The sequence below is a fragment of the Melospiza georgiana genome, chromosome 26 (assembly GCF_028018845.1).
Source record: "Melospiza georgiana isolate bMelGeo1 chromosome 26, bMelGeo1.pri, whole genome shotgun sequence".
NCBI classification, from domain to species: Eukaryota; Metazoa; Chordata; class Aves; order Passeriformes; family Passerellidae; genus Melospiza; species Melospiza georgiana.
Genome location: NC_080455.1, coordinates 1762240 through 1788331, shown reverse-complemented (window position 1 = coordinate 1788331; position 26092 = coordinate 1762240). Strand labels below are relative to the sequence as shown.

At 44.6% G+C, this 26092-nt stretch overlaps 1 protein-coding gene across 1 annotated transcript in view; it reads right to left on the bottom strand.

Moving 5' to 3' along the window:
* The window catches only part of LMNB2 (lamin B2), a 36243-nt gene extending 11290 nt beyond the window's left edge, over positions 1-24953 (bottom strand). The window contains exons 1-5 of the mRNA XM_058040827.1: positions 24713-24953; positions 16668-16804; positions 5803-5959; positions 4998-5123; positions 2504-2674 (exon numbers count right to left, since the gene is read on the bottom strand). Coding sequence (XP_057896810.1) covers positions 2504-2674; positions 4998-5123; positions 5803-5959; positions 16668-16804; positions 24713-24949 — 828 coding nt within the window. The 5' untranslated portion in view covers positions 24950-24953. The remainder of the gene's footprint in view (positions 1-2503; positions 2675-4997; positions 5124-5802; positions 5960-16667; positions 16805-24712) is intronic.
* Positions 24954-26092: the final 1139 nt, after the last annotated feature.

Genomic DNA, 26092 nt, shown 5'->3' with positions numbered 1-26092 from the left:
CTACTGAAAAAAAAACCAATCACTCCTCATTTACCTCCCCCCATGCTATTTATCCCTTTACAGACATCCACTGTATCTTTCACTTCTCTCAACGTATCTCTTTTCCAGGTGAAGTTTTATTTAAAATTTTCTCATGCATGACTTGTTTCCCACTCTAAATAGTTTCTGTCAACTCTGTAGTACATTTGCAAGAAGCAATAAAACTACTCCCAGCACTCCAGACGACATCCTGTCCCAGAGGCAAAACAATGGGTTTGGTTTTATTCTCTTTCTGTAATAGTTGCCAATATATGATTTGGTTTTAATTTTTTGTTAAATTCACCTAGTGAACAAGCTTAATTTCTAGTGGTTAATTTTAACCAAAACAGAGAGGGCAAAACCAGAACTCTTACATGGTAAATTTCATGAAAGCAGAGAGCAAGAAAAACCATCCTTTGCATGCTTCAGAGCTGGACTTCGACAATTTTGCCACACCATGGAATCCACTCAAAAACTAAACCAATCTAATTCTAAGAACAGTTACAGGCAGATGTTCTTTAGCCACACAGCACAAAGGTTTATAAAATCAATCTTCACTAGCTCTGCTGTTCGCTAGTTCTGAGCAGCACACACAGAGCCTTCTTTAGGCTACAGATTTTGAAGCAACTTCAACTACACACTCCATTACTTCTTGTAAACTTTAAAATTAAAAAATAATTGAAGTCTGACAACCATTCACTACCTTACAGTCATGCTGGCATAGTGCCAAGTACTCATATTTAGGATTTCTATTGCTTGTTATCACAGATCATGATGATCTTTCTTAGAAGCCCTTTTTAAGTATTCAAAAGTCACATTCAAATAAGATGTCCCTGGAGAGTTCTCTTGTCCAAGCTGAACACCCCAGCTCTCTCCATAAGAGGTGCTCCAGTCCTCAGGATCATTTTTGTGGCCTCCTTTGGACTTTCTCCAGCCACTCCACATCTGCCCTGTGCAAGATGTGTGCTTTTACCCAAGACCATCTCATCCTGGAGCTGCTCAGTAGCTAAACCTAGTGATTTGCTTTGACATCATATTCCTCCCCATCTTTGGCTCTCTAACAGGGACACGTCCTTGTTCAGAAATCACAAAATTAAGTTCACAGCTAAACCCCTTTCACTCCATATTCCAACTTCATCCATAACAACCACCTTCATGCAGGGAAAAAGCAGCTTAATTTGTTCATTCCCCTGTTCAAAGCTTGTCACTTTTTCCTTCTCTAAGTCTGTATATTGCATCCTTTTTATTTTTTTTTTCCTACTAAACATCTTCTATCCTGGATCTCCTTCAGACTGTGGCAAGTCAATCCAAATAGCTCCTTAAATGTTCCAGAGTTCTCTGAATAATTTCAACCCTGCCACCTGTGTTGGGGGTTTTAATTTTAATTTTGAGGTTTTAGTATCTATTATCTATATGGTTGCTGCCATAAGTAATAGTTAAATATTTGTAGATCAGTATTTCTTTAAACCAAATCATCAACTCAAAGAAGTCAAAGGGAGTCTCAGTGAAGGGTGGGAGAGAACAATGTCAGCAGTACCATCATTCTTCCAGCTCAAGAGAACAAGAAGTGGCTGCAACTATTGACAAATACTTTCAACAGCCAGAATTGCCAGGATGGGCTCTGAGCAACCTGGTCTAGTTTAAAGACGTTCCTGTTCAAGGCAGGGGGCTGGACTAGATGGCTTTTAAAGATCCCTTCTAGCCCAAACCACTCTATGATTCTATGATTTCCAAATTACATACCATGATTTTCATCACCAAAGCTGGTCAAGAAAGGTCTGGTATCTTGCCTTGAGGTTTCCCTGCCACCATAGATTTCACAGCTGCATCTAGTAATTTTCCAGTCCAGAACTACCTTAGATCATTGAAATGTTGCAAGGCTTAGACATATTTAAAAGTGTATTGGTGTGATTAAGAACACTGCAATGGCCACAGTAAGAGCAAAGTGACAATGCACCCTTAGATAAGAAGCCCCTTCCAGTGTGTCTGTATTAGTTTGCAAGCTCACTGTATCCAAGCAAAAGCCCATACTGAGACACACTCACTTCCAAGCTCTCCAATCCCCCCTCCAGCTTCTTATGCACAATGATTGCACATATTGCAAGTTTTCCCAACCCCCTCCATTTGTGAAGAAAAACTGGATCTGCTGATGTAAAAAAAGCACCCTTAGAGCAAAAGACATTGTCTGATCAGAATAGTGGATGTCTAACCTAGACATCCACTATTCCCACTGTGTTTTCTGCAGAGACAACAGCCCCACATGTTTTCTCACTAACTGACCTCTCTTGGCTAAAGCTATTGCTTACTATTACCTCTGGCTATAACCCCCCTGGAAATGCACCTGCACACGAGTCCCAGGGAAAGCTTTGGACAAAATTTCCTCAAATTATAGATACTCATCTCCTTAAGACCAGTAGAGCAGAAGTGGCTTTTATCTCACAAACTGGGCTTCCAGTCTGACAGTGTTGTGGACAGCAGTTGTTACCTTAGCCTGATATGTCTGCTCCAGCTCCATCTTATACAGTTTGACTTGTTCATCATGCTGATTTCGCAGATCCTCCAGAGCCTGAGTCATTTTGGATTCATACTCCTGTTGGCGGCTTGTGTCCACCTCAATCAACCGATGTTCATGTCGTTTTCTTGTTTCCCTTATTTCCTACATACACACAAAAGAAGAGGGACAAATTCCCACACTAAGGTAAACAGTACAAGCAATTACATTCAGACATCAATTAACTACTGCAGTACTAACTATTTAGCATAATGGAGCTACAGTACTACAGGCATTTAAGCCTGGGAATTGCTGCATGCAGTAACAGATTCAAGTTACTGTTCTCATTTGTCAGGATGTAATATTTAAAAGTGATTCAACTTAACACCAGCTTCAAAAATAGCCATATACTAAGTAAGGGGCTGTTTCACTGCTTTGCTACAAACCCTGTCCTTCTCAATATACATCCTGACATTACAATAGCAGTCTACAAGGAATCGGATTAAAATGAACACCACTTACATATTTTAAAAAATTCTACAGAAAAATTGCATCTTCAAATTTCACTCTTAAGCACATGTGGGTCCCATCTACATTCTATATACTTGATGAGCCTTTCTTATTAGATTTTGATTACAGCATTAATAAAGCAGCAATCCAAGCAATCCTGAAGACATATTTTTTTATGATTAGAGTTTGCACTAAGAAACTTGCATTTTTAGAAATGTGTGAGTTTTCTGTGCTTAAGAACACTGGTTACAAACTAGTAAGGTAAGGCTTACTCATGCACTTATTCATGCAGAGATCTGGCCAGGTCTGAATGTGTGGTATGAGAAAAACAATTTCTTCCTTCAGGGCAGGACAAACAACCAAGGAGTGGTTCTGAGTACTGGGAGGAGGCCTGAAGTTACAACAGGGCCATGAGGAACAACAGCAAGTGAAGCAAGGCTCAGCTTTGCTAGACTGGAGTCATATAAGGCTAACACATACTCAAAGCAACTTTACTAGTTGTTTTGCAGAAATGCTCTGCATCTAAAATAGATCCCCAGAAACATGTCCTTCTACTAGCAGCAATGTGCTCTGAAGTGATATGGAATAAGCTTTTCTTTCTTTGGTTAATTTTTACACCAAGAAAACTAGCAAGCAGCAGTCTCTCAGTAACTGCAGGCAATGACAGCTCAGAAGCCAAAGGAATTTCCTGGGGGACTACAAAGGATCAGGGGAAGGGCTGAGCTGATCCAGCAGTTCAACACCACTAGAATAAGCAGGCCTCACTTGTCACACTCCCAATCAGAATGACTCAATTCTAATGGAGATTTGGACCCTTCAGTAAACCAAATAAATTCACTAATGTAAAGGAAATCAATTTATTGTAACGTAAAGCAATTTATTGCTTCATGTGTGGAACTGGTACATCCAAGAATCAAAAAGCTTCAGGGATGGCTAAAGAACACACCCTTGAGCACAGCAAGCTTTAGGATTAGCTTCTGCTGTCTCATTTAGTTTCACCTTCGGTCAATAGCAACACGTTCTTCCCAAGAAGAAAAGTTATTTTAAGATCCTACAACCAAACAAGGATCTGTCACTGCAGTCAGTGTACCAATCCAAGCACTCCAGAGCATGGAAGTGAGACAATGGTCAGTACATCTCAGGCTGATCTCCCAGGTTGGTTTCTTTGCCCTGCTCCAGCCCCTGTCCCCTGTCCTTAGCCACACAGCCCTGTCCCATCCCTTAAACCAGTCTGAGCACTCATTTGGATTCTGTGGTAAATCAACTCAGCCACTAAGCCACCAAAAATTAAACTCAACCAAGAAAACTTTAGTATGTTTCTAGTTAATCTGGCTGAAATGGTTGGGTGAACAGTGAGCCAAGCATCACACCTGGAGTAGGGGAGAAGAACAGCAGAAGCATGTGGTGACTGCTCAGCAGCCACTCACTGAATGAGCTTGCAGAACCGCCAGAGATGGAATAAACAGACATAACACTTTGCATTGGGTAGAGAGAGAAAGTCATGCTTTCCTCTCCCAAGTCCCAATATTACAAAAATTTTGGTCTTCACTAGTACTATTCACTTAACAGGCAGAAAAATTACCTCTGCAATAAGCAAGGCAGCTGCATACTATTCTAGTCAATAAGAACAGGTTATAATCAGGTCCAGCAACCAAAGCTGATGTAAGTAAAGAGCAGGGCCATGCTACCAGATCCAGAGAGAGGGAAAAGGATTTTCCCTTTCCCACAGCAGTCAGCTGGCTCCAGTTCACCTGCCCATGGAACAGTACTCTTATCACCTGGCTCTCATACTGACTCCACCACTGATTTACCATGTAAAAAGGTAAAAAAAATCTTCACCTATTTTATTATTCAACCCATTTATAGGAAGGATAATACTGATTTTCTTTACCTGGACTAGTTAGTAGTTGCTCATAGTCAATTTGATTAAAAGCTACATTAACTTTGGACAGTGGCAAGATTACTAGATTGATAATACCTCCTCAAATACATTCTTCCTGAAGTCCAGATCCTCTTGCAAACTCTGGCACCGATTTTCCAGGTCCACACGCATGAGTGTCTCCTTCTCCAACTGCTTCTTTGCCACAGCATGACCATCTTCAGCCTAGTAGAGAATTTTAAAGATAATTTTGTCTGGATTCCTATCTTCCATCCATAAACCTTTTACAGTCTTCATCTGATGTCTTTGGAGCAGTTACTCATAATAACAAAACTAATGTCAAGCCACTGAATAAAGAAAACCAATCCACACCACCACCAGAAAGAAACACAATAAATAAAAACCCCAGAAAAAAACCAAACAAAAACCAGTGTGTGTGTGAGTGTATTAATTGACATTTAAATCAAGCTTATATGTTTGCATACCAGCTATTTAAAATGCAGGATTAGTTCAATACCTTCTGATAAAGGAGCCGAGGATTATTAATTCCTCAAGCACAATATGTTGCACTTTCTTTTTCTTGCTAGCATGGTCACACTGGATACTCCAGCACAAGTGTAAAATTATACAGGACCTTACAAAGGACATTTAATGACTCAAGATATAGAAACATCAGAAATTTTAAAACAAAAGCTTCCGCCAACCAAAATATCTAAACATTGTGTTGCTTTGGTTGTTTTACGTAGATTTCTTACAATTTAGTTTTGTATCCAAGAGGGGTAGCCAAAGATTCAGCAGTAAACAAGGTGCATCATTGATGTTCAGAATATAAACTAACTGCAAAGAAAAAAGGGAATTTATGCTACACAGCTGTGCTGAAGCAAGAGAGCATTCCCTACCATACCTTAGCAAGCTGGGCACGCAGATCAGCCACCTCTGCTTCCAGACTGCGCTTCTCATTCAGGACAGTGTTGAGTTCTGCCTCACTTCTATGGAAGAGAACTTCCAGATCCTTGATACGACCCTGAGCCACAGACAAATCTGCATCTTTCTTCTTGTAGCTGGAAAAACAAAAGTACATTATACTTATACATGGGTGCACACACATCCTGAGCACGTCCCGGTTACAGCCACAGGTATTTTGTTACCAGACACCTTTTATCAAGACCAGCTCACCACTATATGGCTCTTGCAGTACCCTACAAATGCTGCTGATCATTGACCTGGAACACCCCCAAAATGTGCAGCTGGTACCATGTTCTGTAAATGCATGGCCCAGTAACAAAAATGTCATGGACAGAAAAGGGAAAAACAAGAAGGCAAATCTGGCAGCTAAGAGATGGTAATACACACAAGGTGTAAACAATACTTCTTCATCTGGCAGCTACGCAGCTGATATCTTTTACTTTAGAGTACAGCCCACAAAGCAAAGTACATGCAAGCACCAAAGAGGCCTGAACATCCCCAAGGTTTTATATCTGATGTGGTGAAGCATATTCCTTATGATGTAGTCCCACAAAAAGCAGTAAAATAAAATAATCCACTATGAAAATGTGGATTCACCTTGCAGGAATAAACCAGTATTTCTTCAGCAGTATTCATTATGGGCAAAGCATGTCCGAGTGCTTTAAATATCATTAATTGAGCTGTTATATCCAACTTGTAGATATGATCAAGATAATCTTCCTTCTGCTCACTAAGTAATTTTATCAGTCTTTTCATCTAAAATAGTGACTTTCTGCAGCTTTTCTCAGCATGTATCATTATGTTAATAAAAAACTGATCTGCTATGTGCTATAATCCTTCCTTGTTGCTGCTTAAGCTTGCTGTTCTAGTCTCACACTACATGGGACGAAGGAACAGTTTTATTATTTTTTTTCTCTTAAGTAACCGCAGACAATTTTTCTCCTTTCCTTTCTTCACACTTCTAATCTATAGTTATGTAGTTTGGACCTATGGTCCATAAGCTGCTTTAATGGCCCACAGAAATAAGTTTGAAGAGAATTCCTACTACAGATAGGCTTTTAAAAGCTCTGTATTCAATCTGCAACTCCAAACGTGGAAAAAAACTATTGTTTGCAAAGAGAAAAAAAAAGCTGAAAACCAGTGTTCTAGATTAATACAAACCTTGCTGCCCAGCCCGGATCCGGAAGCTTGGCTCCCAAAATCCTTATCACTTGTACTGTCTTCTTGAATTTCTGATTTGCCTGAATTGGCCAGAATTACTTAATGAAAATCCTCCATTATCGGGTATTGGTGTGTCCTACACACAGTGGTTTGCCTTTGGCTTGTACAATGCTTTACCAATGGTTTACATGGTTCAGCATGATGTGCTTCTTTTTCTAAGCTGAAATCTTAATTCTGTGATGCATTCAGCTTGTGTTTTCTCTCGGCATTTCATGGTGTGGATCTTAGAATTTGTTTTCATTTAACTGTAACCAGTTTTTCTTATCATCAGTCCAATCTGTCACTCTGAATTCTGTTCTGCAACATATGTGCAGTGTCTTCACACTCAGCAGCTTGCTGGAGGCACAGACAAAACATGGCTTGTATTTAGAAGACAGTTATTTAGCAGCAGTTAGAAGGTCACAAGCCTATGTTACACATGTGCTGTAAAACACATGTGTTGTTGCTTGTGTCACAACCAATCAGACCTGGGAGCCTTCTGCCTGTACAGGACTCAAAGGGCAAATGCTACTTCACTCTGATCATGAACAGCAGTATGTGCACACACCCACCTGCAGAAGCCAGGCAGCAAGAGACTGCTTCCAGGGATGGGAATGAATAAAAGTGTTTGATGTACAGCTTGAACCATAGAGAATTCTTGACAGTGGTAACTTTGGCCCCCTCAAGGACACTGACAACATGGCAAGCCATTTTAATTTTTATTTTCACTTATAATTTTAGCCTGGTTGATTGCCTTCATGCAAAAACGTGACAGAGGTTTTACAAAGGTACAACTGCTTTTGGGGGTCTCTGAGATTTTAAAAAGTTCCCACCAGCAGTCAATCCACCTGGTAAGATGTGTCAATGCTTCAAGGAACACCAAGTAACTCTCCAAGTAGGGTAACTTTTGAGAGCTCTTTTTTCCCCAGAGAGAGCCAAGTTTGTTTCAGGGAAATGCTTCACTGACCACAGAATCACAGCATTGTTTGGGTTGGAAGGGACCTTAAAGCTCATCTCATTCCAACCCTGTCATGCTCCAAGCCCTGTCCAACTTGGCCTTGAACACTTCCAGGATGGGGCAGCCACAATTGCTCTGGGTAACCTGTTCCAGGCCTTCACCCCCTCACAGGGAAGAATTTGTTCCTAATATCAAATCTAAACCTACTGTCTCTCAGTCTGAAGCCATGCCCTGTTGTTCTGTCCCTACTTATAGGTAGGCAGCAGGCAGAGGAAGCCACAGCATGACATTCACCCCTCTCAGAGCCAGGAGCTCCAGCAGCACTGCTATAACAAGCAAAATGATGGCACCTGACAGATACTGACCTTCAGACCCTGCTTGATCTGGGGAAAAGTGACACTGGTAAAGACAGGAACTGACACTTCATGAACAACAGGACGGGAGACTTTCCTTCACCACGGCATCAGAGCGACCTCTGTTATCAATGAATGGACCTTGTTCACTTCACCAGGTCTGGTTCAACAGTCTCGTGGGAGGGTGGTGTTCTACCCAAGCAGAAGTTTTGTGCACCTCACCAGTGAATTAATTATTCCCATCCATACCTCCTGCACTTATCCCCTCCCTCCAGTAGTCAAAAGTTTTGTCAAACAGCTGAAGATGAAAACACAAACACTGGAAGCCATTACACAGCATATAGGATAGAACCATACATGCTACAGAATGAGAATGGCTATTTTTACAACAATATTTTAATTCTAGATTTAAAAATATGTCCCTACACCTGATACAAACATCTTTAAACAAAAATGAAGCTGTTCCTTACATCATATAAATGGTGCTTGAACATCCTAAAGATATTTAACTTTTTATAAAATGAAATTACCTAACTGCTTTATGAACCTAATTATGAACTTGGTTCAAAAGAAAAAATTTTACATTCATGAGTTGCATCCAAGTACAAATAGTGGATACATATACGTATGGCAGATGTTGTAAAATACACAGAATCACAGAATGGATGGAAGGGATCACAAATCTCATCTTGTTTCATCCCTCCCATGGACAGGGACACCTTCCATTAGACCGGGTTGGCTCCAAGCCCCATCCAGCTGGCCTTGAACACTTGCACACAGCTGTGGGCAGCCACAGCTGGTTGGATACTATGCTCTTCCCCCAGAGGGTGCTGGGGCATTGAACAGGCTCCCCAGGGAATGATCACAGCCCCAAGGCTTCTGGAGCTCAGTGAGAGTTTGGACAAGGCTCTCAGGCACAGGGTGGGATTTTGGGGTGTCTGTGCATGGCCAGGAGTTGATTTGATGGTTTTTGTGGGGTCCATTCCAGCTCAGGATATTCCATGATTCTATGATTGAGTGCCTCACCACCCTCATATGGAAGAATTTCTTTCCAATATCCCATCTAATGCTGCCCTATGTCAGTATGAAGCCATTGATCCTTGTCCTACCACTATTGCCTTGTCCCAGTCCCTCTCCCTCTCTTTGGAGCCCCTTTAGGCATTGGGAAGGGCTCTGAGGCTTCCCTGGAGCCTTCTCTTCTCCAGGTGAACACCCCCAACTCTCCCAGACTGGCTCCAGTGCAGAGAAGCTTCAGCCCTCCAAACACCAGAACATATGGCCTCCTCTGGACTCACTCCAGCAGCTTCACATTATTCTGATGTTGGGTCCCCAGAACAGAATGCAGTACTCTGGGTGGGCTCGAGGGGGCAAATCACCTCCCTTGACCTGCTGGCCACACTTCTTTCGATGCAGTTCAGGGTTTGATCAGCTCTCAGGGCTGCAAGTGCACATTGTTAGTTCAAATTCAGGTTTTCATCCATTGATACTTGTATCTCCTCAGGGCTGCTCTTGATCCATTCTCCACCCAGCCTGTGTCTGTGAGGGGAACGACTCAACACATAGGTAGAACCTTACACTTGGCCTCGATGAACTTCATAAGGTTCACACAGGCCTACTTCTCCAGCATGTCCTCATCTCTTTAGACAGCATCCCTTCCCTTCAATGCATCAACTGCACCACATGTTTTGGTTGGCTGCTCTTTCTTGTTAGAAGGAAGTGCTTCCTGCCCCATGCCCCCCTCATGCCCTAGTTTCACATTCAGTTTCAGGGTACTCTGGAAGTCTTACTTCCAGAGATGATGAGCTGGTGGCTCCTGAGATAATAGGAGCCAAAAGGGAAATACAGTGAAATACAGCCAAGAAATTAAGGGGCATTCATCTAAGAAGATGATACAGCCAACAATCCAGCTGTTTCTCTATACCAATGCATGCAGGGTGGGCAATTAATAAGAGGAGCTGGAAGTCACTGTGCTGCAGGGAAGCTGCGACCTAGTTGGTGGTGAAACTTGGTGGAATGAATCTCATGACTGGACTTCAACTATCAACAGCTACAAGCTGTCAAGAATGGATATGTGAGGAAGGAGAGGTGGAGGGGTTACTCTCCCCAAGAAGTGGACTGAATGTGAAGGGCTGTCTCTAAAAAACAGCCATAAGCATTTTGAAAGCCTATGGGAAAGAATCAGAGACCAAGGGAACAATGGGAACCCTTGTGGTTGGCATCTACTCCTAGCTGACTGATCAACTGGAGCCTTTTTGCTCCAGCTGCAGGAGGCATTGCACTCAGACTCAGCCTGCTGTGAGACCTCAACCATCCCAGCATCTGCTGGAAAAGCAGCAGGGTGAGCTGTAGGCAATCGAGGAGGCTGTTGGAGAGGACTGAGGATATCCTGTCAAGCCAGGTAATAAATGGCTCTACCAGATGAGATGAGATACTGGACCTGGTGGTCATCAACACAAATGAGCCAACCAGTGATGTCAGACAGGAGGCAGCCTGGGTTGCAGTGATCATGCAGTCCAGGAGTCTGCAGTCCTGAGAGACATGGGTCAAGTGAAGAGAAATGAAGAATGAGTTTTAGGAAAACAAACTGCCTACTGTTCAAGGAGTTGGTCAATAGCACCCGCCGGGAAACTGCCCTCAGGGACAAGGGAGAAGAACTTTTAGGAAATTTTCTACATCACAAGAGCTCTTGATCCTCAGGACTGGAACGCAAGAGACCAGCAAGAATGAGTTGAGACCAGCAGGTGAAACTAAAAGGCAAGAAGATAATGAAGAGGTGATATTAGTACAGGTTGGTATCCTGGCAAGAGTATGGAGACATTGCCTGGTTGTGAAGGGATAGGGTCAGTAAGGCCAAGGTGCAGCTGAAGTTGAACTTGGCAAGGGACACCAAGAATAACGAGATCTTTTGCAGGTATGTTAGTCAGAAAAGGAAGGTCAAAGCAAGTGTTCTTCTTCAATGAACAAGCCTGGCAAAGTGGTTCAGATGAGAAGAAGGTTGATGTACTCAACAACTATTTTGCCTCAGCCTTCAATGGCAACCTCTCCAGTAGATGGACCACAAAACAGGAACTGGGAAGGCAAAATAGCTCACACTATAAGAAAAGGTTAGGTCTGTGACCACCTGAGGAATCTGAGTCCGTGGGACCTGACAAGATGCACCCCAGAGTCCTGAGGAATTGGCTGAAGTAGCTGCCAAGCCACTCCCCACGACATTTGAAAACTCACGGCAGTGAGATGAAGGCCCAGGTAAAAGGGAAACATTGCACCCATTTTTCAAAAGGATGGGAAGGAGGACTTCAGGAGTTACTGACCTGCCAGCCACACCTCCGTACCTGAGAACATCATGGAACAGATCCTCCCAAAAGCTCTTCAAAGGCATACAGAGCACAGGGAAATGATTCAAGACATCCAGTACAGCTTCTCCAAGTTCTGCTTGACCAACCTAGTGGCCTTCCCTTGCCCACTGATGGAGTCACTTAACTGTGAAAGGGCTATGAATATTGTCTGTCTGGACAATATTTTGTAAGGCCTTTGATAAAGTCCCCCCACAAAATCCTTCTCTGATTGCACAGGTAAAATTAGACAAAGGCATCAATGAAGAAGAGTAGCGGGCATATGCACAAACATAAAGAATTTGAAAATTCAGAGCTAATTTGGCTTTTTTAAAGGAAGGCAAGGAGCATAAGCAGGGGTAAAAACCCTGCACAGAAGGGCTCTGAGAGGGTCTTATTTCACCTCTGCCTAAAGAGGCCACAGCAAATATAGTTACCACAAAACACTTCTGAGTTCTGTAGCACTCCTGCCACTCACTGGGGTCTTGGGAGACATCTGATGTAAAATACTACCTGGAGTTTACCCTTCTTCACACATCAGCAGCTCAGAAGCACTCAAAATGCAAATGTGTTTGAGAAATTATTAATAAATAAAATACAGAACAAGACATAGAACACTGTTATGGTACAATAACATCTTGAATACTAGCTGAAGATCCAATTCTGCAGCTTTCCTTCCCAAGAGGATACACTAAAACAGTAAAAATGACAGAGATAATAAAACATTGATTGAAAGCACGAAGCAGCTTCAGGAGAAGCAATTAAGCAATAAGATGTTTCCACTTGAAAAAAAGAGATCATTAAAGAGAAAATCCTAGGAGATATGAAGAAGAATACCAAAAAAAGGGATAAATGAACAAATGAAAGGCAGATTGAACAACATGTTTATACAATACATAGATAAACTCAGAATCCCTTTGCTATGTCTAAGAACTCCACAAACAGCTGGTCTCAGAATACTGGTCACACTATGAAATGCAAATCCATGATGGCTATTACACAGAACCCAGCTGGACAGCTGGACATCACAAAGTCCCTCAGCTGAAGGGAACTGTTGAAGACTGGAAGAGTATTCCCGAGAGCTGTTGCTATGCATGTTACATTCTTCTCTTCTCTAGACAAATGGCTTTTAACAGAGATCAATTAACAGGCTAAGCAGACCTTTGGTCCAATCCATCACAAACTGTGAGGGCTGAAGAGGCAGCCAAAGAGGGGCTGGCTGCGCTGCCCTGGAGGGCCAACCCCCAGCCACTGACTTAGGGCGAGTAAATCACCTCAGAGGCCTCTGCAGCTCTATGCTAATCCCTCGCTGCTCATTGGTCCTCCCCTCATGCTCCACCCCTGAGCCCACATCCCATTGGTTACTGGCTTTGTCCCGCCCCTCGCCTTCCCTACATCAATGCCTGGCTTTGCCCAGTTCCGAGCGCTTCTGCTCCTGCTTCCCTTTGCAGAGGCCTCTGCCTTTCATAGAGGCCACTGCTCTGGGGAACTCCGTACAGAGCCCCAGTCTCTTTCTCCACATCACCTGAGAGAAGAAGCCAGAGCTGATTATCACTGGAAGAAGGACGTGCCTGTGCCCCTGAGCCGTCCTCAGGATGCTCTTCAGGGAGGTCACAGCACCCTCAGCACCACCCTGCCACAACAAACGACTCTAGAAAAAGCCTTGGGATGCTTCTTGTTGACTTAGTAGGGAAAATTATATCCAATTATCTCAAACACTAAAAATCCCCCAGAAAATATTACAACACTGGTAACACAGTAAGAGAAAAAAAATCTAAAATAAACAAATATGTGCCCCAGAATCCAAACCCTGGGAGTTGAATTGGCACTCATATGGAACCCTGGTATAGTGTTATCTGTCAGTATTTGAACAAGATACAGAAAGACATAAGCAGAAGCACTTCCTCTTACGTCCATTACATTGACAGAGAAACCTTGTTCTTTCCTAGACCACAGGCTCTGTCCCAAATCCTTGTGCCCTATCCAAGACTCTTGATGTAGGTTGGTCAGCTGCTTCACAAGTTGAAATTGTGCAAGTAAACAGCTCCAGGAAGGAACTAAACACAGGGTAAGCCTCAGGCACCTTTGGGCACAAACTAGGCCTGGTGTTACCACACTAGGCCTGATGTTATACCCTTTGGCTTCCCTGGAGTATCTTCAGTGCCTTCAGGACTTTCCATGCTCCCAAACTCAGTCTTTGGGAGGAAAAAAGAAATGGGGAATCTGCTAATAAACCAGGAGGTTGACTGTGATCCTATATTGCGAGGGAAGTCTATTATCTCCTGTCCCAGCAACCCAATGTATTCCAAGCAAACAAAAGAATGGCAGTGTTTGGGATTGCTCCTGGCCAGACTGTGCTGGCATTCTTAAATTTCTTCTCTGTTATGAGCTTGAAAGAGAGGGAGAGGCAATAATAGTGAATATAAACTTACGCAATAACCTACTCCTCCACTACACAGCTCTCAAAGCAAGTTTGGTCTGAGATGTGGTAATCACATATTCTCTGAACAGAAAGAGACTTACTTCTCTCCCAGGATTTTCCTGGGAAGCTATGAGAAAGCTCAGAGAAAACAATTCTTATCTTAATCTCTGCACCTGTTGTTGTGCACATGTGGAATGTGTTATGGAGATTGTTTACCAAAAGGTAGTTTCCTAACTGGACTCTGGTGATGGTGTTTTGATTCATTGACCAATTGGACCCACATGTGTATTGGACTGTCTGGCATGGACAAAGGGTTTTTTATACATTGTAGTGTAGTATAGAACAGCTTAATAAAGCATTTGATCAGCCTTCTGCAATCATGGAGTCAATGCTCATTACTCCCCGTGCAGGGGCCCGCTGCTACAATACTGAGAGAAGCAGCATCTGACTGTCAGCATAGACACCATCTGACTGTCAGCTTCAGTACTGAGCTAGATGTCAACTGAACACCGCAAATCAGACAAGAAATTGAAAGTTTCACTTACAAGAGTCGTATTTAAAATCTGGCCACATCACAAGCTAGACACCCCACAAACACTCCAAGAACATTACAAGCATCTCAATGGACTGGAAGGAATTAAGTAGAAGAAACTCTGAAGCTGAGGAATTGGACTCTACTGCTATGAACTGTAAACACAGAGAGAAACCCAGAAAACCAGGTATTTTTTCCTCATCTATTGCAGAAGACAAGCAAACAAAAAGCTGAAGTTAGTTTGGTCATTGAAGTGACTGGTAAGGGGCAACTCAGTTGTCCAGACAATGGTTGAGAGGGTGATCCAAGGGAAAACACTATCTCCATCACTTTACATGCACGATTTCCCACCACAAAGTATTTTGTACAGTCTCTTATGGCTATCAAAAGTCTAAAGAACAGGAATCAACTGGATTCTCATTATCTGCCAAGTGAAGATACTTCTTACAAGGAGACCTTAATCAAAACAGAGCAATATTAAAGGTGAACCAAATTCCCAGTTACTACTGTTGCTCTCTTATGGAGTTTCCTTTAAAGGCCAAGCAAGAAGAGTACCTGCTATCACAAGATGAGAGAGACAACCTTAAAGTCCATGTGCCATGCACATGCCAACTGCCATGCAAAATACACTATCCAAAATAAATGCCAAGACTGCTGGCCTGAGGCTTTGAAGAAAATATACAGTTCCAACAGCAACACCCCAGTAGGGCTGGGTGGGATTCACCTCACTGCACTTTAGGGGTTTTACTGCTGACCTAGTTACCAGAGGAGTTTTTCATGGTTAACAAAAGCTGAGCTAACCAAGTCCACAAACACCAGCACACAGCTTGCCTGACCACATACAGGCCTATGCTATTGGCTGTACTTCAACAGACTTTACACCAACTCAAATGCAGATGCTTACACTATCACTACTTCATGTTTGGACAGATGTTTTAGGGCAAATTCCAAAAATATCTCCAATGGCTGATATTAAAAAAGGGCCCAGCAGAGAAAATGAGTATCCAGTGATATAGCAAAATTTACAGAGAAAATGTGAAATATTTTATCATAAATTAACTAGATAGCCAGAAAAAAAAAAAAAGACAGGGGAGGGAAACATTTAAGTCCTTTTATAACTACTTAGTTGCAAATGAAGAGATGAGAGACTTACAGTAGGCCTTAGTGGCACTGCCACATGAAAACCTATTTTATGGCTGACAACATTGATAAACAGGTGATGTACATAATGACCTGCTCAGGAAAAATCTGTCATTTCCAAATCTTATATATTAAAATAGGTAGCAAAATTCAATTAGAAGCAAAAATTTATTTTCCACTACATATATTAAATTTTAAATGAAGTTTCTACTGCTAAACAGTATTTGATTACAAATAATTCCCATGGGAATTGAAATAATAAATTCTACATGGTTTCAGGAACTAGTTTGTTATGCCAATTCTCTGTGATACAAACTGAATGGCAGTTTAAAATTATTTCGTGGGTACAAGGTCTTCTCCTGGCACATTTACATTGTAGCTTCATGTCTTTTCAAGGCAACACTGCTTCCATATTCCCAAACTGCTCAGGGCCAACCCCTTCCCTTTTCTTCCATTTCTCCTATCACTAATACAGTGAGCCAGACAATAAAAATCATTAATGAACCCTCCTTGAATGGATCAATTTTAATCTAGATCTCTTTCTCAATCCAGTTTACCCAGCAGCTGCACACATGCACATTCACGTCAGGGGAGGCAGGACAGGACAAAGCAGGCACAGCCTTTTGCTTGAGTCTCACATCACATAACATTCATCTAATATTTACAAATACACTTGTGTATATACTGCTGGAATTATGTGCTCTGACCAGCTATACCAACAAGCTGAAGGATTTTCTCTCTGACAAACCTGTATCTTCTCATGGATCTGCTTCCAGGAGGTGTTTTAAGAAGCATCATTGGTATCATTTCCACAGCAAATATTGCCCGTTCTAATTGCAAGAAAAGAAATGTAATACCCTCCTCACCTTTTATTGAACTCCTCGAGTTCTGCTCTCAGTTTTCCTATTTCAATTTGTAATCTAGCCCTCTCCTTGGCAGTTTCATCCAGAACTCTTCGAGCATCAGCCAGTTCAGACTCATAGAGACTCTTGATTCCACTCACCTAAGGGGAAAAAAAAGTATTTGGGTGTGTAAAGTATTTGTGTGTTGTAACATCACAACAACTATCAAAGAACTGAAACATAGGACCAGGTTACACACCAGTTTCTTTGAAAAAGGGTGTATGATATGATTTCTGCCATTTAAGAACATTCTATACTGAATATTTTCAATTAACAAGCAACACAAAGATTTCATTTTTATTACCAATGCAACAAAACTAAGTTTGAAATGTCCAAACCTTCCCAAGAGATAAACTGAACAAGATCAGTGCACCTTAGAGTCTTAACTTCAATTATTTGCCCTTATTCCCAATACTGCTGCTTTGGGAGATTTTTTTTAAACACTTGAAGATATTTTGTAGAATACAAGCCCAAGGACCCATTTTGACTCTGCTGTTCTTCCACTACAAAGTGTCTGAAACCACATGCACTACAGAAATGTCAACTGTTCAGAAATGAGCTTCCACTCTTGTTCTCTATCTTAGAGGATAAAGAACTACAGAGTGCTTCGTGTCCCAAAATAACCTATCATATAATCAGTAATACAGACTGCATGAGGCACCTTGAAGTCTGCTATGCCTTTATATTTTTTATAACACAAGATTATTTGAAAGTTGTATCAGACAGCTAAAATGTACGGACCATGTAAGATTGCTACTTTTGCTTCTGTGAAAGGATGCCTGAACAACTTTCACAGAATCAGAGAATATGCTGAGTTATACCTGCAAGAGCATTGAGAGTCCAACTCCCAGCCCTGCACAGGGCACCCCAACAATCCTACACTGTGCCTGAGAGTGTTACCCAAATGCTCCCTGAGCTCTGGCAAGCTTGGTGCTCCGAGCACTTCCCCTGGGAGCCTGTCCAGTGCCCAACCACCTCCTGGGAAAAAACCTTCTGACATCCAAGCTAACCCTCCCCTGACTCAGCTCCATGCTGCTTCCTCAGGCTCTCTCGTTGGTCATGAGAGTGTACAGACTGGTACCTGCCTCTCATGAGGAGGCTGAAGACTGCATTGAGGTCTGCCCTCAGTCTCCTCCAGGTTGAACAAACAGAGTGCCCTCAGCAGCTCCTCATACACCTTCCCCTCTAGACCCTTCCCCATCCTTGTGGCCCTTCTTTGGGCACTCCTCTACTAGCTCAATGTCTTTTTTATACTGTGGTGCCCAAAACTGCCCCCAGAACTCAAGGTGAGGCTGCTCCAGCGCAGAGCAGAGAGACACAATCCCCTCCCTCACTCAGCTGGCCTGATGCCCCTAAGGACACGGTTGGCCCTCCTGGCTCCAGAGCACTGCTGACTCAGATCCAACCTGCCATCAGCCAGAACCCCCAGGTCCCTTCCTGTAGCCTCTCCCCAGCCTCTCATTCCCCAGTCCATCCACACAGCCATGGCTGCCCCATCCTAGGGGCAGCATCTAGCACTTGTTAAGCTTCACATAGGTGAGTTCCTATCTCTCTGGTTGGTCAGCATTTCTCTGGAGGGGCTCTCTGCCCTTGCAGGTGTTGACAGCTCCTCCCAATTTAATGCCATTGGGAAACTTTCTTAGAATCCCTCTGAGTCCTGCATCCAAGGATCATTGATGAAGATGTTGATGGGCTGAGGTTGGAGACCCATGGCACTCCACTTGTGACCAATGTCAGCCTGATGTCCCTCCCTCACTATAACCCATTGTGCCCAGCTTGTGAGCCAGTTCCTCACCCAGAGCGTGACAGGGTTATCCAGCTTAATGCTGGACATTTAGTCAGGTGGATCCTGAAAGACAAGCCTGCCTGTCCCTCTGAAGCAGTTGTGAATCCTGAAAGACAGTTCCATGGTCAAAGAATCAAAGAACGAGTTGGGTTGGAAAAGACCTTAAAGCCCATCTCATTCCACCCCCTGCAATGTGCAGGGTCACCTTCCACTATCCCTGGTTGTTCCAAGCCTCAGTCTGGCCTGAACACTTCCAGGGATGGGGCAGCCACAGCTTTTCTGAACAGAGCAGAGGTGCAGAATCCCCCCTCCCCTGCTGCCCACACCAGGGGCTTAGCCCATCACAGAGGTGGCTTCTGGCAGGGAGTGCCAATGGTTGGAGCAGGTTCAGCCCCTCACCCACCAACACCCCCAAGTCCTTTTTCCCAGAGGAACTCTCAAATCATTCTTCACCCAGCCTAAATTTGCACCTGGGATTTGTTGGTTCATTGTAGAATCCAAAACCCTGTTGCCAACAGCAGTTGTGTAATCCAGGGTTGATCTGCAGGATCTGCTTGGCTATACTCAAGCCCTTCACTCTCCCCACACCACCTGTGCTCTGATGCCAATGTCTTTCCATTCCTCCCTAGGAATGGAAAATGTGACCCCTTCTTCCCACATTATCATAACTTTGAAATTATGGGACTTTCAGGCAAAGGTATGAGAAAATGAGTAAAGTTCTTTAGTAGTATGTTTATGTATAACAAGGCAAACAAACAACAGCAGCAGCAACAACCAACAGAACCACAGACCCAGCCCCAGCCCCAAGCACAGCCCCAGCCCCAGCCCCAGCCCCACACGGCAATGGCGGCTGAGAGAGAAGGGGATTTCTTTGCAAACCCTCAGTGGGCAGCCGGTCTCAGCACCACTTGGGAAGCTGAATGGCCTGGAGCAGGAATTCAGAGCAGCAGTAGGCACACCCAGAGGGGCAAACAGTGTAGCAAAAACTCAGGAGCTGTGCCAGGGAAGGCAGGGGTCAGGCAGACCCCGGAGACACCCCCTCAGAGGGGCTCAGGGCTCCAGGTTTACCCCGAGGGTCCTTCCCGGTGAGGTCGGGTGTTGAAAAGGTTCAATGTGTTCAATGGCCACTCTAACAAGCAAAGGCTCACCCTTGGTAGTAGAAGCTGTGCAGGACAGAACTTCTCAGTGGCAGCGAATTCTCCCTGCAGTAGCAGCAGCCCAACTGTCTGCCTTCCAACCCCGAGAGTGAGTGAGAAGCTGAGCCCAGTCCCTGAGCCCCCAGCCAAAATCTCACAGTGTCTCTGAACTTCACAAGAGAAAGCCCCCCACCACAGGGGCTGCAGCCACCTGCACCCCCTCCCCACATCCTTTCTCGAGTATCTATAGTTCCAGTCTCTTAGGCAACAAATGGGAGAAAAATTCCGTAAGAGAAAGAAAAGGGAAAACAACAAAACGAACAAACAAAATAAAATCCCCAAAAAAGCCAAACCAAAAATAACCCCAAACAAAACCCATCCCTAACCTCCAACGATCACCCAGAGCCATGTCGTTGTGTTTGATACTTTTCAGGTCCCTCTTGCCACTAGTACTGGTCCCTTTATTGAAGAGCAGAAGGGATGAAACTCATTTGGCCCTGTGAGCTTCAGCAGTCTCTCTACAATGTCCAGAATACAAGCCCTGGGAAGCAACAACAAACCTTTCCAGATGACAGGTTAGGCCAGCAAATGGGTCCCTCAACTGTGAAAATGGAAACCCCATCTGAAAGCAACAGAAAAACCCTAAAATGTTCAGCACAAAACAAAAAGACATGCTGCAGCCCAATCCACTTCATGTCCATGTGCCCAAGCATAAATCTTCCTGCACAGAGGCCAACCTAGACACCCTTATTGCGCTACAAATGTGCTTCCACTTTTTTACCTTCTCTTTTGCTGGCAAAAGAGCCTGTGAGTTTGTAATTGGGCAACACAGGGAACAAGGAAATAGAAAAAGAAAACAGAGATGTTTCCATAGCAGACTGAAAGACACAGCTGCTGGATGCTCTCACCTACCTGCGCTGGGAACATCCAAAGCTCACTAGGCAGTGGGTCAAGGGCAGATACACTGACACAGACCCTCCCAAAGCAACCCCACTTGAGAAAAGCTGCAAGGTGTCACTCAGTGAAGATTTGAAACACATCAAGAAGGCACTGAACCAACATGCTAGGCAAGAAACATGTTCCAGCCAACCACAAGTGACTCCAGACAAATCTGCTGAGGAAACGTTAATCTCATAAGAATACATTAACATGCAAAGCACAAGTGTATTCCCACCAAGTGTGGCTCAGCACGTTCTAATTTAGCCAGTTATAGACTGACAAAGGACTGCCAGTCAGCTCTGGTTCAGGCCCACCAAAAATATCAGTCAAGTTCTCAAGAACAATGAAGATGTGTGTTATGACACCTCCCAGATGACACCTACAGTGCCAGAAAATCATTTAACCCAATATTTTAGAGGATGCAACTTGAGTGACCCAACATCCACAGCAGCATCTAAGCATGTATTTTGCAGGTGACAACTAGGCAACACCAGACCTTCATATCCTGGTCAGGACAGTAGCTCTGGCCACCACACATGGTGCACACAAAGGGCATGGTAGCTCCAACACTGGCAGGTAAGAGGAAAGCATGTGAGATTGCAGCCACCTGCACTCACACCCACAGAGATGGGAAGACAGAGTGAAAAGGGAACCCCACACATCCTCTTTTTGTTACAAGGGCAATTGCTGTCAGTAGTTGAGGCTCCCGAGGACCTTATTTTTCTAATTCTCCTCTGAGGGGATGAGCACAGTGGGGTGTCCTCAGAACAGTGCAGTAATCCCTTTTGTCCCCATCAAAACATCTGCTCCAGAAGGCTACAACCATAAGCACTACAGAAGAGGGCAGAGAGTCAGTAAAACAGAACTGAGGAGTGCTCTAGGACTGTTCTCTCAGCTCTTCCACTATGTCCCCTCCCAGCCTCACAAATCAGATTATTGCAACAGTGACCCCAACACAGGGAGAACAGCATCAGTCATGTACTGAGGATGTAGAAAAACAAGGGGATGAGCTCCATTTCTCTTCTGTCACAGGCTAACTTACACAAGGGCAGTGATGGAGGAAAGCAAACAGAGAAGGAATGAGGACAGTTAGAGGTTCCCTCAGACACATCTGCAAACTTTTTTTTGCATCTGTCTGAGGGCTTACAGTATACACTTTTTATTTGTCTAGGTGCCTACTGCATACAAGTAAAGCAGCACTGGACAGGGTTAGGAAAAAGGCTATAATTAATAAAGAACTAAAGATTAATCAACTGCAAAGCTCCTTCTCTCTGCTGTTAAGAGATGGCAGCCCTGTGTTCATCAAGAAGAACGGGAATTATATTGTTCTAAAACCATGTTAGGACTGCCACACAAACAGCTGCTTTCTGCAATCTTGTTCAAATTGGTAGTTGAAACAACGAGGAAAAAGAACATCCTGATCAGCTGATGATTAAAGAATCTCTGGCAGAACAATAACTACACTCCTTGCCTGATCAGCATCAGTAGAACTTCTCTCATCCAGAAGACACCACCCTAAACCAGAACTTTGAGCACAGAGCAAAACTGTTCCCAGACATGCAGGGTTGGGGCAGGGGGTGCCAGGAACCCATTACTCAGGACATGCCATGTCAGTAATTAACAGTCTCTGCCAGCTCAGGTATGGTCCCTGAGGGATACTTGAGTGACAAGCAAAGAACATCTCTCTCATGATAACCATGGTTCCATATACTGCTTGCTATAGCTGTCCTTAGCTTTGAGAAATCCACCTTTGATCATGGACTCCATCATCTGCTCTCTAGGCAAAAGTCTCAGGTAGTAACCAACAGCCCATTGCTGAGCAGTGCTTCTGTCTACTTCCCACAATGTGCACGATGCCACCTACCACAGTGGCAGGCGACACCTTCTGCCAGAACCAAAGAAAAGCCAAAAATAACAGAATATTCAATTAGCTTTTATAAACAGTAAATAAGATCAGACTTAAATTTACACACAGTTGAGGACAACAAATGGGAATGTGCATTTTGAACACTGTGGAAAAAGAAAATAGTCTCCTATAAGCATGCAGAGCTTAGATGCTTACATATATAAAGATTTAATAATGCAGAGAGAATAGTATGCAAATTTCACTGGACTAGGTTTAACTGTGCTTCTACACAGAAGTTAGAGCTACTTTGGGGTTTGTTTGGGGGGGAGGCTGTGGGATTTGGAGGGTTTATTTTTAATTAATATATTATTTCACACTAAGCCTTATCATTTTATGAAAGCAAATTCCAACAGTTAATAATTGTTGGAATTTGCTGAATTGCCAGCAGAAAATCCAATTTACTAGGTTGGTCCCAAAAGTGAAAGGACAGGATTCTCCCATTCCAGTAAATAGGAAATCTGACAACTATGTGAAGGCTTACTGCTTCCACAGTCCTAAACCAATGTCCACTGCCCAGCACTAAAACAATAAAACTACAAAGTTTCCTTCTGTGGACATATGTAAAGAATAAATAAACCTTCCTAAAGGGATGAGGAAAGTATTTAACAAAGGTGGTCCAGAGACAAGCCAAAGCATCAGTGCCAAAGAAGAGCCTGATAAATCCTGAAGAAGTTTGTTATGTCTGAGGATTAAGACCTTTTTGAAGTCTGGATGAAAAACACAGAGGTAGAAAGCTCTAAGTAACCACAAGGTTCCTATTCTCAAGTTTATTTTCTAATTACTGCATCAGAATACTTTTCAGAATTGCTCAAACACTACGCTGTTACAAACTGGTTTAAACTCATGTTAAAAAGTCTAATGAAATTATATCAACGTTGTCTGCTTGTCCTCTTACTCTTGCACATGTCTACCATCAACAGATTTACATTCTCACTCTTGCATTTCAAAGGGATACTCCTTCTAGCCTCCAGCGATCTACAGCTTAGAAGCTTCCTAAATTAGATGTGTTTATTTTGTTTATAGTACGATTTCACACGGTAAGTTATGCTTCATGCTTAGAAATAGCTAGCGATTTTGAAAGCATGGAAGTTACAATATATCATTAAGCGATACAAAGGGACTCTAAAGGTACTTCGGGTTTGGGCATACATGCACTGATTGCATCCCCAAATAAGACATTATAACATCTGCTCTACTTAAACTAAATTAAATCAAATCCTTCTCCCAACACCCCGAGCATCATCAAATCAGCATCTCAAGGGGTGAAAAGGGGAAAAAGACCAAAAAAAAATTAAAAGCTACACAGTGGCACAGCGATCCATCACATCCCAGAAGTTACAGTCCAGGCAGTTTATTGATAGACCTTCCACAGCACCTTAACATCATCTCAGCGGTGGGACACCGCACCTTGCTGAGGGGGTCTGGGCTTGCCCAGGACGGGACTGTCCCCAGTGTCACCGACTACATCCTTCCGCCACAGGAGGAGGAGAGTACCGCGGAAAGCAGCCGCCACAGAATAGGGGAAAGCTAAACTTGGGGAAAAGAAATCATGCAGTTTTGCCTCCAAAATTCGAGGAAACAAATCAGAGTCGCTTACACGGACTTGATTCCGAGTATTTACGGAGTCTGTAAAAGATTTCCTACGGTCAGAGGCAAAGCCAGCCCAAACCCTTTCAAATCTCCCACTCCACTGCATCAGCCGTCAAGACAGAGGCCGTAGGGGACACCCAACGAGCCGGTACCAGAGCACGCGTGTGCTGTGGGCGCGGGAAACGGAGGGCTCGAACCGCCCGCGACCCCAGCCGAGCCCCGCCCGTGGCCAAGGGACCCGCAGCGGCTTCGCGCTGGGGCCCGGCCGGCGCGGGAGCCGCCACTCCCGCCTGCAGCGCCGTGTCCGCCCCGCTCCGCTCCCGCCACCGGCACGGGCTCCTCCCCGTGCCGAATCCCGGCCTCAGACGCCTTCAGTGTGTCGCCAGTAGCCCCTCAGCGCGACACCGCGGCCAGAGAGCCCCCGGCCGCCCCGAGGGGTCGCGCGGGTAGGTGCTGGGTCTTCCCGGCCCCCGCTCCCCGCGCGGCGGAGGGGCATGGCGCGGCCGCCACACGGAGCCGCCACAGCGCGCCGCGCGCCGCGCAGGGAACGGGCGGGAGCTGGCCGGGCGAGCGCCGGGCCGCGGACCCGCCCCGGGACGGAGCTGTGGGGCGCCACGGGAGCAGTCGCTGCTCGCCCCCAACTCGGCCGTACCTCTCGGGTGGTGACCTCCTCCTTCTCCGATATCTTTAGCAGCAGACGGTCATTCTCCAGCTCCAGTGCCCGCACACGGTCAATGTAAACGGCCAGGCGGTCATTGAGCTGCCGCAGTTCCTCCTTCTCCTGCAGCCGGGAGATGCGGGTCGGCGACAACGGGGTCCCGCCGGGAGTGCTGCGGCTCGGAGTGCCTGACATGGCGCTGGGCTGGCAGGCGGGCGGGCAGCGACTCATTCAATCCCGCCGCACCGGGGGAGGGAGCGCTAAGATGGCGGACGGGCGGCCCCTTGCGCCGCGGCGCCGCCTGGGACATGCAGTCCCCGCGCCAAGATGGCCGCGGGCTGCTGCCGCGCCTGCCATTTTGCGCCCGATGGCGGCTCGCGGGTGCCGCTCGGGCTGCGCGTCAAGGACAGAACCGCGCTGGGGCTGGTTCCGAAGCGAAGAGGTTTTGGTGGCAACTGCGGAAGAGACCGGACCCACAGCAGGACTGACCTTCACCCGCTCCTGGCGGAGCAGCAGCCCCGATCCCGCGCGGGGCTCAGGCCTGTGGGCTGAGGGGTTCCGTGAAAGGGCGTGTTTGTGTGTTTTCACTGTAATTCCCTAAAATATCGTCCACAGCCGCCTGTGCGCTCTGAGATGTTGCCCTTGTTTGCTGTCGGCTCTGCACAGGCCAGGGTCCAGCTCTGTGCTGAAATGGAGAAAACAAGGTTAATATTTTTCTAATGCCTAAAGAGATGTTTTTTGGCTGCGTAGTCAAACTTTGTACAAACTAGAATTCACTGAGTTTTCTGTTCCTGAATATTTGGAGCAGTATTTTCCCCCAAAACCTCACATTCTGTCAATTCTTGCACATTAACTAGTATAAATTAGACTACCATTCCCAAAAGCTGTTCCTGGTCTTGTGCCTTTCAGCTGAGGGAGCTGAAGGGAGGGCTGAGAAAAAGGAGAAGCTGAAAAAACAGACTGAAAAGTCTGTCATCTGTATGAAGAGCCAAGAGAAAAAGTAGCAGGAGCATTATGCAGAGGTGGGAGTATAGGTCTGGATAGAGAAACTGGAAAGACAGCAAGAAAATACAGCATACAATGTGAAAACTTACGGACCCAGTGTGAGAAAGTAGGTAGTAGTTATTTGGTCTCAAAATAGAACTAAAACGATCTTAATATGAAATCCTAGTATCAAGTACACCTCAAACTGGAAAACCTTGGAATAAACCCAGGAATTCTGGATGCTTAATATCCACGTGGGCAAATAGCTGTAAGGCTCTCTAGCAATCACTACATAAATCACAGGTTTTCACATGAATGTGCTTGCCTCAAAATGTCCACCTGGTACAAAACTACTTGTCCTGGCTGTGTGAGACAGCAGAGTGTCTGTCC